At 27.0% G+C, this 14,970-nt stretch overlaps 1 protein-coding gene across 8 annotated transcripts in view; it reads right to left on the minus strand.

The window, feature by feature from the left end:
• LOC130669100 (homeobox protein extradenticle) overlaps positions 1 to 14,970 on the minus strand; it is a 60,948-nt gene that overhangs the window by 44,586 nt on the left and 1,392 nt on the right. For 3 of the 8 annotated variants that reach the window (XM_057471808.1, XM_057471802.1, XM_057471810.1), the window contains exons 1-3: positions 14,105 to 14,437; positions 13,328 to 13,553; positions 8,531 to 8,604 (exon numbers count right to left, since the gene is read on the minus strand). In XM_057471808.1, the coding sequence (XP_057327791.1) occupies positions 8,531 to 8,604; positions 13,328 to 13,553; position 14,105 (301 nt within the window). In that variant the 5' untranslated portion in view covers positions 14,106 to 14,437. Of the gene's footprint in view, positions 1 to 8,530; positions 8,605 to 13,327; positions 13,554 to 14,104; positions 14,438 to 14,970 lie in introns of those variants that run through there. The other 5 variants (XM_057471807.1, XM_057471804.1, XM_057471805.1 and 2 more) reach the window with 5 other exon arrangements.

A 14,970-nucleotide genomic window follows, 5' to 3' on the forward strand; every position in this document is an offset into this window, starting at 1 on the left:
TTGGACACACTGGCTTTATCGTCCGGCAAACGTTTCGCTTGTCCATGAATCCACAACGCGATTCACGGTGAATATCTCTTTGAAATATCTTACAATCTCTTCAAACGACCTTTTATCCCTACGACTACCAATAACTTTTGAATTCACAGACATTATTTACAACATTTATAAACACACTACCCAACAAATTACTTTAATTATCACAAATGTTTTTATTAATCCTTTTTAAAACTTTCTTTACTATTAATTTAATCCTCCGTTAAAGAATTTAAATACATATCTCTTCGACATAAATAAAATTATATTAATAAATGAGATATGGATAATAATAAATACCAAAGGGAATGGATTTTAAAGGTCAATGAATGTAGTGAACTTTGAAAGGTGCGAGCCCAACGTAGTGTGACGAATTAAAAAGGCCATTTTGTCGCGTCGGTTCAACGTAAGTCAAGAATGTGGTCCTTCGAGCCATCAAAAAACTTGACTACAACTACAATCTTTACCATCTTTTTTTTTACATCTCCCTCACATCTTTTTATTTCTATAAATATATCTATATATACATATACATATATATATTCTTATACATTTGACGGTATTTAACATGCAGAGTAAGAGCGCAGGAGCTGCCAACCAGTCAAGGTGAACCAGCCGTCTCTTTGGTTTCCAATCCTTGTATACTTTACTACAATCTTCATCTTTCTTACTTACTCCCTCATCTTATATATATATATATATATATATATATATATATATATATATATATATATATATATATATATATACACAATCTCTTTTACTTTGATTTTGGATCTTTTACTTCTGCCGCCAACGACTACAACCACAAACATAAAATGAGCTAACTAACTAACCCTCAACTATATATATATGCACTTCAACTCTTATATATTTTAAGGTTAATTTACCAACACAATCTCAAATACAATTTCAAATCGATAATAACTTGTGCAACTTACGACTTTAACTTAACCCAACTCCATTGTATTTATTTTTATTTTTGTTTAATAATATTTTAACTTTTTGTTTGTCTCAAGATAAATTTAATTTAAAATTAAAAGAAAAGAAGTTGAAAGAATTTCAATAAAATTGTAGATCGGTTAAGAAAATAAAAGTCTAACTGACAAGATGGCTGATTTGAATGGGAAGTAAAATGAATTTAGATTAGAAACTAAGGGCTGGAATCTAGATGAGACTAGATGAAAAAATAATAAAATAAATAAATAAAAGTTTACGAATAAAAGTACAGTTGTAATGTACAATAAGAAAGAGAAGATATAGTATAAAGTATAAGTAGACGCCTTGGAGACTCAGTGAGAATAGTCGTCGCGCTTCGTAGACCGGAACTCCAGCTGACTTTATTATTTTTATTATTATTTTTGTTACTCATGCACTCTTAGTCTGTATTTATTCTCAGTTCGTGGTCGCTTGGGATTAGAAGAAAAAAGTTAACTGAAGACGCGTTCTATTGAGAATAGATACGGAAAGCAAGTTTTTCAATGAAAAATATACGGAAAAATGGGAACCAATTCCGGCTTTGAATTTTATTATGCATGGATATATGTATATATATATAAATATGTAGAGAAACATACAGATGTATTCCGGCAAAACCACGACGCCAGGATTCCGGTAAGTTTTGTATGAAAGTTGGGACGGGAAATACTAGAAGGAGGGCAACATATGGAAACTCAACACGAAAACAGGAAGACTGAAATGCAGCTTAAACTTTTCTTTGTTAATATAGTTTTTATTTTCAGTATTGAAAATAATAAAAAAAGAAAAACTATTGAATAATTTAAATTTTTAACACCGACTGGTCAGCTGCAGTTTTTTTACCCTCTTCCAATATCAAGTTTTAAATTATTCATTATTTAAATTTTTTGCGGAAATTGAACACATAGAAAACTTTTATGTGATCGTTACTTTTAGAAAATAATACAAACTTTAAATGTTTGGCACGTTTAATTATAAACGTTTTTATTTTTAAAAAAATAATATATAAATTAGAAAATTATCCACACAAAAAAAAACTTTTCCTTTGGCGGAACGGAAAATTGTAAATAACGAATCCTCATTAAAATCACGTGCGGCACAACGAAGCCCTTAAAAAAAATCTTATAACCAAAGTTTTTTTCTGATGTTAAAACAGATGTTGACGGATTGGTCTAATAGTTTTTATGTTCCTTTAAAAAATTGTTTGTATTAAAATTTTTAAAAACTGTTGAGTTTTATTTGAAAGCTAATTAAATACACGGATAATTAAAAAATATAAATTTTCAATTGTTACGCAGTTAGAAATTAACTATTTGGTTAAATTTGTTGTGTTGATTTGCACCATAGCAATCGATTGGTTCAACACAAACCATTTGTGTTAATTTGTTTCAACATATTTTCATGTTAAATGATTAGAAAATCTGGAATGTAAGACATTTATTGTGTTATTCGAAAATTAACACTACATTTGTGTTATTTAGCTAAACACTCCCACGGGTTTCTTCATTTCTATAACTAAGCAAAGCATTGTAACAGCATTGTCTGCAAGGAAACTTGGATTACAATTGATTTACAATTAAATATAATCGTAGATAACTTTCATAATTTTAAGATCAGGTTCAATGATTTTTTTATTTTCATTTTCCGGAAGGATACCCGTGTAAAAAAAATTCGTTCTAAAAAGATTCCAAAAAAGTTCCGCATGTGGAACTTCTAAACATGAGACAGATTAGAACTTCGAATGGAACTTTTTTGGAATATTAGTAATTTTGATAGTAAAAAAAAAAGTTTTGAGGACCAAATTTAGAGTCAAAAAAGGACGTTTTTGGAATTTCATATGGACTTTCCAAATAAGCTCCAGAATCACCACTTTTGACTTTTTTATGGACAAAAAAACGCGTTCCAAAAACTTTCCAAAATCACTACTTTTGCATCTTTTGAAGACTAAAGACATTCTAGAAACATTCCAAAATAGTTCAAAAATCACTACTTTTGAATTTTTTATAGAACAAAAAAAACATCCATGATAACTTCCAAAAAAGTTCCAAGAACGTTCTTTTTTGACTCTAAATTTGCTCATAAAAACTTTTTTTTTACTATCAAAATTACTAACGTTCCAAAAAAGTTCCATTCGAAGTTCTAATCTGTCTCACTTTTAGAAGTTCCACGTGCGGAACTTTTTTGGAATCTTTTTGGAACGAATTTTTTTTTACACGGGTAATTCATAGCTCCGTTTTTTAGAAAAATCTCAGAAAATCGAACTAATTGTTTGCTAAATTGACATAAGTTGTACTAAGGGTAGATCAGTATACTTGAGTTGGTTAGATTGTGTGCTTATATTTATTAGTCAATTTTAAAACGAAAAGTCTGTTAAATTTACCCAAATTTTCTGTCAAAATAACAGATTTTGTGTTCAATCATTTGACATGAAATTTGTGTTAAAGATCAACACAAACGCAATGTGTTGAATTAACACAAAAATTTATGTAGACCATTTGCAACACACGATTTGTGTTGAATTTAACACAAAATTTCTAACTGTGTATTATTTTCCAAATTACAAATGTAATTTTGGTAAGAGTTAAATAAATTGATTACTATAAACTTTAATTTAATTGATAATGTAGAGCAAATTTTAAGTTAAATGGGATGAAATGTAGTACTGGGCACGTGCCAAAGCAGATTAGAGAACTTCTAAATCGACTCTTACTCATGCACTTAACATTACTACGCAAATATTGTCTTCAAATACTCGTCTCAAGTTAACTCTCAAGATTTTTCATAAGTAAACGTTTGTACGTGACGGATACATTCGTTATTTTTCTTCCTATCCTACTTCTTTTCTTATTTTTATTATAAAATAAATCATAAAATATTCGTCAACTCTAGAAATTTAAATTTCAAAAATATATTTGCTCTGCAATAAAATAATAAAATTTGTACTATGACTCAAAATAACTGCAAGGATTATTCAAGTTAACTGACAAAAGGAGTGTAGTAAAAGATAATATTAAGTCAGTCAAGGTTAACTGTGTATGACAAAAAGTAATGACTCCCAAAATTCAAATGTAAGAAAAGGGATGAAAGATATTTTTAAAATCATATGGACAAGAAAATTTAAGAAAATATACTTTTAACCATCGGAAAATAAGACAGGTATAAAATATTTAAGCCTCCCCGAAAACCTAAATTTTTACGACCTTCACTTTTAAATTATTTTCACTCCACGAAATTTTATTTCGTGTAGGCATAAAAAGCTTAAAATTTTTTTTTCTCAGAAAGGAAAATTCTGTTTTTAGAATACTGGAAGCCATTTTCTATGCTGATAATAAAGACGTGCTGGGTCAAAGCCTGTGAGTCACATGAAAATTTTTAACTTACAATGTTCAGTTTTAATTATTGTTTTTTTTTTAAATAGACATAATAATTTTACTGTCTAGATTTTTCCTGACACTTGTCTACACAGAAATAAAGGATTTCTTGGCGCAAAAAAAAATTTTGCATTATGAATTAAAGAAAAAATTTTTCTTAGAAGCAGAAAAAACTTTTTTTGTCTTAAGAAAATTTTTATTTTTAATTTATAATGCAAAAAATTTCTGGGGACTGAATATTTTTTGTGTCAAGAAATCCTGTTGTTCTGTGTAATTTTTAAATTTTCAAGTTCAAAACGTGAAATAGAAATTTGAATTTTCAACCTTTGGCACCGAAAATTGAAAATTTAAAAAAAAGTTAATGATTTTACTTCGATTTATCTAGAACGCACAATTACACAAATTAAAATTTAATCATTTATAATTAAATAATGAAATAAAAGTTAATTGAGATATTTTGTGAATAAAAATAGTTAAAAAAAAAAAGAGATTGGTAAATGGATGAGGTGAGAAAAGATCTGTCGAAAAGGGTATTTGATCTATATATTATACCGCGCATCATGAGTCAAGAGCTGATTATATTAAATGGATGGTAAAATAGTCTGCTTAACATAGCGTTTATCTGCTCTTCTTGGTTTTAGTACTTTTTCACTGCCTCGTCAGCCATTGCCCGTAAACTTTCTTTCTCTGTACCGCCGACTATCCAATACAAATACAAGTCAAATCTTTTTTCCTACAATCTCTTATGTCTCCCATACATCCAGCAGCACATTCAAATCCTTAAATAAATATATACATATATATTCTTTTATATGTATCTTTTTCTTTCCTTCTTTCTATCTTTCCTTCCTTACATTTTTTACTCGTCTCTTTGACGCTGTCACTTTTAGATTCTTTACGTCGATACCCATCTCACTTCAACCCCCACATAATTTTTTTTTATTTCATTTTTTTTTTTTTGTTCTGCTTCTATTTTATTCCCCTCATTATCCTGCTTTTACACACTATATACTCAGCCCTCTGTCTCACTTAAATTCTATACAGGGTGTCCATAAAATTAAACACGAATCATTAAATTTAGTCAAGTATAGTAATCAAATTTTAATTTTTAATCATCATTTTTTTTTGTTTAAAAATTCAAAAAAGTTTGGAAAATCCAATAGCGCACGACCAAATGCTCATTTAATTATGAAATAATACTAAAAAAAAAATATTTAAAAAACAGCTGAAATAGGACGATTATGCGCAGGCGCTTCTAGTGGGATAAATGTACACAATATATAGATAGATATAGTCTTTTGGTTTTTTTATTCTTATTAATTGCAATTAAACGACACTAAATTACCGGGTCATTCGCGATAGGTGACCTACAATTCTTTCAAATAATTAAAAAAAGAAAATTTGACTCAATTAATGGATGTTTTCGCAGGCTACAGTGTACGGGTTTCTAAATCTAATTTTTAAAAAGTATGTAATTAATCTCCATTAAAATATCTTCACACTAGTATGCAAAATATCTTAATTCCGCGAACTAACAAGGGTATAATAATTGAAATAGTTGCCGAAGTAAGGCGAAAAAAATTTGTCGATCGTAAAACACTGATGCTTCGCATCGTGAGTCTTGCAATTATATGGAAAGAAAATTTGACTTGAATCAATTTTTCAAGTTCAAATTTTGTTTATTTATTAAATTAAAATTACTAATTATTTAAGATGAATATTATAAAAAAAAAAAAAAAAAAAAAAAAAAAAAAAAAAAAAAAGTAAATATCAAAATTTAAAATGATAAAAAAAAATTTAAGAAATCTTGTAAAAAAAAAAAATCTGAGTTTATACATATGTAGTAAGACATAAAATCAAATATATATGAGAACATTTATAAATATAAATATATATTTTTATCCGCTTTATTTTATATTTATATTTATATTTTATTTTATTTTTCCGAGTGAACGCGAGTCGAATCAAAACCCGTTCGAGAGTCTCTACTCGTTCTCGTTCGAATCCCGGGTGTGTGGTGTGGCAGGGGCTCTTTTACCAGCACTACACACAACGCAGCAGCAATAGCTATAGCAACGAGCAACGCGGTCGTTCCCCCTTGGATTGGAAGAAATATATATACATACTCATATATGCGTGAACGCACAGCAGGACGCCATACCATACCACGCCATGCCGTACCATCCCATGGAGATTGTGGGGGTGAAGAAACTGAGACAGAATATGCATCCCAAACCCAGCCCAACAAACTGAGCCACACACAATACATCTATATATATATATATATATAAACATATACAGTAACACAATGAAAAGAGAAAGAAAATTCAAGAAACCACTAGAGTTGTTGTTAAGCGACAAGTAAAAGATAGAAACGAGTAGAAAGAAAGAATGGAATGTTTAAAGCCAGTTCAGGGCTTTTTAATACCTTATTCTATGCTACTTCAATTCACTAATCTCTGATGATGCTGCTGATGGTAATGCGCGTTTTCATCCCCTGACAAAATATCCTACGGACAAAATATCCCCCGACAAAATGTCTTTCGATATAATTTCCACAATTTTTCGGAAAATCGAGCCCTCAAAATATATAGGTTTTCATCTACCTTTACTTTATTTTACTACTTATTCATTCCCACAATTTTCCTGAAAAACAACAAATCTAAATAGGTAGTTGTTTTTTATTTATAAATTTAGACAATTTTCCTGAAAAACAAGCACCCAAATTAGGTGTGAATAGAACAAATTTAAATTTTGGCGGTGGAATCATTCATACATATTGTATAGTATTCTTTTTCAGTAATTCTCAGTTATTAACTCGTATTATATTGTTATTTCAATATTTGATATATGTCGCAATGTTATGTACCTGAAGATCGGAACGTTTTTCGTGGAACGAAAATAAGAAAAAAGAAATAAAAAGTACAAAATCTAATGGACCTAGATTTCGGAAATGTTTCGCACGTCATCCGAAAATGACAGGCCGCCCCAAATACCCCTTATTTCACCTTCGGACACAAATTTCATGAATTATTTTCATTTTCGTTGCGTGAAAAACGTTCCGATCTGCATGTACATGCAATGTTAAATATTTGGCTAACAATTCAATTTATTTGTATAATTCTATAATTATGATATTATTTTTTATAACTGAGCTGTTGGATTAGAGTGATAGAAAAGTTATGTAAATTTTTTTACACTAAAATAAATATAAAATTTTACTTTTTATAACATTGATATTTTTAAATTTGCGTTTATTTTAGTGCTTATGACGCTCGGGGTTATTTTGTCAAGGAATCTTTTGCTGATAGGATATTTTGTCGGGGGATATTTTGTCCGTAGGATATTTTGTTCGTGGGATATTTTGTCGGGGGATGAAAACGTGCGGAACCGATGCTGATGCTAATGCTCTTATTTCTACATCTACTGTCCCTACTATTCTCCCTTTAGAAAATTCCCTTTCTTATAGATCTAAGGGTGCTGAGAGATAGTATTCTACAATTTCTTTATATATATGTATACTTCTACGTCTATCCTTTTTATTATTATTATTCTATCTTTTTCTTTTCATTTTAACCCCTAGAATTTCAAGACAACAGTTTAAAACTAGCCAAGGGGAAAATAATTGTACTTTCGTGGTCTCTTGATCTCGGCGTCAAGTAATCCAAACACAGCATAAAAATTATGTTTATTACTTTTAAATGCTACTAAAATTACACCCTCCATATACACGATACTATACAACCGAGTTAACATATTTTATTTTTAAAATAAATTTTTTAACGACGTTAAATTTAAAAAATTACACACAATAATAAATTATCGGCGGCAAAAAATATTTTGTTATTTAAGATAAGAAAATCCATTAATTATGTATACTGTCTAGTATTTAATAGATTGATGATTAATAAATCATTAAAAGTTTATTTTTTTTTTGTTATTTATATGCTTAGTGATTATGAAAGTTACTAGTGTTGTGGATATAAGATAAGAAATAATCGATTTTAAATTTTTTTATGTCAAGTTGTTTGACAGTAAACACTTGATCACACGTGGTGATATGTCGTTAGAATGATAATAAATTATTGGAGGAGGGGGTAATGTATTGATAAAAGTTTTCAGATAAAATAAATAAATAAACTCACCTGTTTTTTCTTTTATCTCGCAGAGGACCGAAAATAATGCTGGCTTCATTCTGTGGCAGTTCAATGTATGTTTTCTGAAAAACAACACACTTCATTTATTTTCAAATAAAGTGAAAATAAATAAACTTTATTTATTTATTGTAATTTGATATTTTTATTTTTCTAAAAATAATAATATGTATTAATTTATATTTACTAAATACTATTTAGTGTATCCGTAATAAAACACTTTTAAAAATATTTTGTTATTCTGAGTTTAAAGTCAAATATTTAATTAATTGTTATAAATTTTATCAAAAATTACTGAAAATTGTAATTTTAATTTGAGTTCTAATTTAAACCGATTTAAAAAAAAATTATATGCTGGGTAACAATTTAAAACTTATGATCAAAAAATTCTTATGAACTTTAAAAACAAAAGTGAAAAATTTCAAAACTGATCAAAGATGTCTAAATTTTTCATGGAAATTATTTTTGATTGAGATTTCAATTTTAAAAAATGCAATCTGGCGGTTAAAGTAGAAAGTAGTTTCCAAAAAAAAAAACATTTTTAAAATTTTGAACCCATAAAATTGATAAAAATTAAATCAAATAAATTGAACTAAAGCTTATTTTAACTTTACCACAATTCTGTGAAATCAGTAAAAAATTAATTTTGATGAAATCTACTAAATTTTCAAAAAATGGTGAATGTGTCTATGAGTATGAATGTAGCAGATATTAGACAAATTTAAAATAATAAATATATAGAGTAAATAATGAATAAAATAAAATTTTGAAATTAATTAGTGCATTTTTTATAAATATCATTTTTTAAAATTATTTATAACTTTAAATTCGTCTGATGTCTGCTACATTCACACTCATATGTGTTTCTTCATTACAGAATTTACTAATTAAAATAAAAAATATGCAATTACAAATAAAAATAAATAAAGATATACTCGGGTTATAAATATCAAGTTGATACCAAAATTAAAAGGTTTCTTTTCTGTATAATATGATTCTCAAAAGAAAAAGAAGTTGTCTTAAGTCAAGAAAATATTTTGGAAAACAAACGTTTCCGGAAACCGAGTCAAGATTTTCTTAAACCAAAAGAATTTGTCTCAGTCATAGAGAGACTTCTATTTTGTTCGAGAAAATTGAGGTTTTCAAAAAAAATTTCTTGAGTCAAGAATATTTACCTTCAGTCGAGAATTTTTTTTGGTGTAACTATACATATATTCTTAAACAATATAAAAAATTACAGAACCAAGTGTTATAAATATATAATTAGCTAAATAAGTCTAATTGTGAAATTAGATTTTGATTCCTTAATTGCATTATTCCGTAGTAATTCTATATCTCTAATAGTATTCCAATAACGATAAGCATCGTTTAACGAGATAATTATACTATACACTACTCGACAAATACATATACTCATTTTTTAATTTTATTTTGTATATACATTTTTTATTTTATTATCTGCAACAGAGACACTAATGGAATTAATCCATCTGTGATTTTTCTGCTTTCGTTTAAAATTGTTACTGTTCTTTTTTTTTTTTTCAATGGATTATTTCATTAAGACTTAATGAGAATTCAACATTACACACATGTTTGTAATTTATGTTCATAAATAAATAATAGGATTTGCTAATTAATGTGTGAGTAATTAAACAACTCATTACAAATTAAAAAAAAAAATAATAAATAACAGAATTTGAATTTCTATCCTGATAGTAAATAAAATTTTGAGTATTCTCATTACAAGTGATAAATAATTACTTAATAACAATAATTCCTTATCTTTTGCATGTAGATATTTATTATCAAATCACTAGAATTTTACGGCAACATTTTTTTTCAAATCATCAAATATTCTATGAATTTTTAATCATTTTAATTAATATTTATTATTTAATCAAGTAATTACCGTAATTCAAGTAAAAGAAAACAGTTAATAAAATTTGATGGCTAATTTATTTTTAAAATAAATTGCTAATAATTAAATCTAAAATTTTAGTAAAAGATTAATAGTGTTGCAATTATTTTACATAAATTAAATAACTGTTTGAGATAATAAAAATAATTATGTATAATTTTTTAATCATTTATATTCCGTACTATACTCAAAATTTCAAGCTTTCTAAGCAGAAAAAAAATTGAACTAAAAAAATTTTAATTATGATTATAATTAAACTAAACAATACTTAATATGTAAATGATATTTCATTTTAAAATCGAGTAATTAGTTTTATGCAGACTGATTGTTATGATTTTTTTTTTTTTAAGTCATTGAGAAGTTCAATTTAATGAAAATAATTAAAATTTTTTTATAGACTGACATAAAAATATAAGTCATAAATTTAAAGAATTAAATTTTTCGCTGTCCAGATTTTACTCATATCAATTGTGTATTTATTTTTGTAATGATAGTAAATAATAATTGAATTTAAAATTTAATAAATAAAAATTTTTTTATTTTTTTCCTGAAGTTAGTAAACAATTAGCAATTTGTTGATTTTTTTTTTAAATCAATTAAAGAAAAAAAAATGCGCATGTAGAAAATTAAAAAATCTACAGGTGCATTTTGTTGAAATATTTTTTTTTATAATTTATCATTTTTTTGAAAATTCAAAAATTATTAGATGCCGGCTTTAATATCATAAATATTTACTTTTAATTAATTTATAAATTGAATATATAATTAATTTTTTGATATTTAAATTGGAGTAAAAAATTCTCTAGATTGTGCTTGGGTGCTTAGTTTTATTGTAAACAATTTTAAAACTTTACTAAATAATAATTTAATTCAAAATTCAAGATCAACTCAACAGAAAAAAAATTATTCATGATTTTCTGTAAATTAAATTTTGGAGTAAATAAAAAAACTACAAAATTTATTAAATAATAATTTTATTCCATTGTTCTATTGTGAAATTTGAATTTAAAGCATAACTGTAATAATTTTAAGAATCTGAAATTTTGATACTTAACAGTCATAAATTATATATGATTTAATCTGTTGATTTAAAAAAAAAATTCGACCGGTCTGAGTGAAGATAAATTCCGCCGATGCTGCTAACAAGTTTAGTTTTTTTGTGTAAATAATATCCCATTAAAAATTTTAAATTTTAAACTCTTGTTTTATTTATACTTCCCGTTGCTTCAATAATTCATAATAAATAAAGTAATTTTAAAAACAACTGTTGACAATTACCACCAATTAAACCAAGTACCCACAACAACTAAAAATTTAATCGTTTAATTAAAGTAAACTTTCCAGTTACCAGTTCACTAAAAAACTCGACCTCCAAAATCGTCATTTTGTTTTATATTTTTATGCCGCCATAAATTTTTACTGTAAATTCTATAGTACATAAATAAACGTAATTTTGATGCTCATAATTATTTATATAAAAAAACACGATACTGGAAGTAATAAACAAAAAAAAATTTTTTTTTTTTTAAACAGCAAAGTAAAATGCGAGGAAAAGTTTTATAAAAAAATTCATATCAAGAACTTTTGAAAAATTTTTGAATTTTAAAATATTTATAAAAGCATTTTTTGTATTTACAAGTAACGCATTTGTAAAAACACTTGAATAATTACAGTGCTGTTACTTTCAGTATCTTAAAATCATATAAAAAAAAAATAAATAAACAAAGAAAGAATCAATAGTCAGTTCCCTCGACTTTTCAATAATACCGAAATTAACCGACGTTTAATAATTTTTGGATTTTTTTAAAAACGATAAATTACAAAAAAAGAAATATTTTTAAAAAATGCACCTGTAGTTTTTAAAATTTTCTGCATGTGCATACTTGTAATTTCTTTTTTTTTCAATGAAATTGTCTCGACTTTTTAATGATACTGAAACTAGCCGACGTTTAATAATTTTTGGATTTTTAAAAAACGATAAATTACAAAAAAAAAATATTTAAAAAAATTGCACCTGTAGTTTTTAAAATTTTCTACACGTGCATATTTTTAGTTTTTTTACTCTATTAAATTGAATTGGAAAAAATTCAAAAAATTGTGAATTGTCAGCTAACGTCAGGATCATGAAATTACGAGCGTGAATGAAGCAGTCATCAGACAAATTTAAAATTACAAATAAATACAGTAAGTAATTTAAAAAATAATATTTATAAAAAATGCACTTATTCATTTTTTAATTTTTTAAATGCGCATTTTTTTTTAATTTAATTTTATTTTTTATTTACTCCATTTATTCATAATTTTAAATTTGTCTGATGACTGCTACATTCACACCCATGAATTTCCATAAAAATCCACCGAATTAAGAATAAATCCATCTAGTTATTAGGGCCAGTTTTTCAAACCAAGTTTATTTTTATCCCAGTTTTAATTAATATTGCTAGTATATATATGTATTAATAATATATAGATATACCAGCAATGATAATTAAAATCCGGATAAAAATAAACTCGGTTTGAAAAACTGGCCCTTAAGGAAGCAAATTAAATAATTTCAGATATTAAATTATTTTCTAAATAAAACATCAGAGGGCTGGATACTAATACCAGACAAACATATGATCCTGAAGTTAGCTGACATTTAAAAATTCTTGAATTTTCGTTTTTCAACAAATCAATAGCAAAAAAATAAAATAAAAATATGCACATGTAGAAAATTTTAAAAACTACAGGTGCAATTTTTTAAAATATTTTTTTTTTTTTATTGTTTATTGTCTAAAAAAAATCCAAAAATTATTAGACGTCTGCTAACTTCAGTATCATACAAACATCAGATACTTAATCCTAATAATCAATAAAAAAAAAATTACCTAGCCTGTGCTTCATCCAAACTTTGGTCCGTGATATTCATAATCTGTTGTAAAATTTCACCAATATCTTGTTTTCGAGCCTCGACCGTTTGATCGGGCCCCTGGCCCCCGGAGTTATCAACCGGACCCATGCTGCCGTAGCCACCACTGTTTGGTGCACCCTGACCGTTTCCACCCATCAATCCAACACTAGATCCTCCGTGCTGTAACATTACCACAGAACGCACTGCTCTTCAATTACAGAAACTCCAATAACTAAAACCCGTACTCCAACTCCAATTCAAATTCAAACTCAAACTTTAGTAACTAAATCTCCAATTATCTTATCAATCAACAAACCATAAAAACAATCAGTCAATTCAATAACAAACCTCAGCCCTCAACACACAACACAGACCACAAATTTGAGGTTATAACCTCAGTAAAAAAAAAAAACTTTATCACTTGTTCACCCAATCCCAATTTTATTTTCTTTAATCAATGAATCAATTTACTAATTAATTATTTATTTATTTATTATTATCAATTATTATTATTATTTTTTATCGTATACACGCGCGTAAAATAAAATGGTGTATCGTCTAGTTTTGACGGATTGTCGAGTTTTACGTATACGCGTTTTCAAGGTCGCTTCTTTACGACGTGTTCCCCTTCCAGTTACACTAATATATTTATATGTATATATATATTTTTTTTTTTTTAATTATTTTACACTAGTAAAATGAATAATTTTTAAAAATATTTAAGGGAAGAAAGTTAACATAAAATATAACCTACTGAAAAATTCGACCGCACAAGGCAACGCTCCGGTTGTTTCTGTATCACAAAGTCTGCTCTGGGTTCGGTCTCCACTCTAGGTTTGTAAAAAGTCGGAGTTGGTTAACTCCGCTCTTTACTATACTTAACTCTTTAATCTTCTTTGTTTCTCATTCGTTATTTTTTTTGAATGTATGTAAAAACGTAACAAAAAAAAAAATATTTATTTTACAGAGGATCTGTACTGCACGCGTGTGCGTGCATCACTGATTAACCAAAAACTAAACGTAACACGTCTGGGTTATGAGTCGGGTTCTGAGTTCTGAGTCTGTGTTGAATTTTAAGCTGGAGACTGAGCAGACATGGAGATGGAGATGGAGATGGAGGTTGGGAATTAATGTGTGGGAGTGAGAGCACGTGGAGTGCGCGCGACTCGGCGGCCATCGTTCGAATGACCAATCAGAAACGCTCGTTAGTCATCCCCACTTTTGTCACTGGTTTTGGTGCCTCGTGTTTGTGATGCTGATGATACAAAACTTTCCTTTGTATCCAACTACCGCCAATACTCACTGAGATATTTTACTTTTTTTATATGAATGAAATTATGTTTGAATTTTTAAACTGAGGTTTTTAAAACAAATTGGATTTGATTTTTAAATTTTCATACTTTGACCAATAATTTATTTTTTTGTTTGTAATAAAATAATTTTTGAAAACTCCCGGTATTTTTTATTTTATTGTTTCAAATTTGTTTTTCTAAATTAATAATTATTTGAGTTTTTTTTTTTTTGTTAGGAATTTTAAATTTTTTATAATTTTTGTTAAGAGAAATTAGAAGTGTATTTTTATAAATTAGTAATTACTTTGACTTGCTTACTAACGCGCAT

The sequence above is a fragment of the Microplitis mediator genome, chromosome 5 (assembly GCF_029852145.1).
Source record: "Microplitis mediator isolate UGA2020A chromosome 5, iyMicMedi2.1, whole genome shotgun sequence".
NCBI lineage: Eukaryota > Metazoa > Arthropoda > Insecta > Hymenoptera > Braconidae > Microplitis > Microplitis mediator.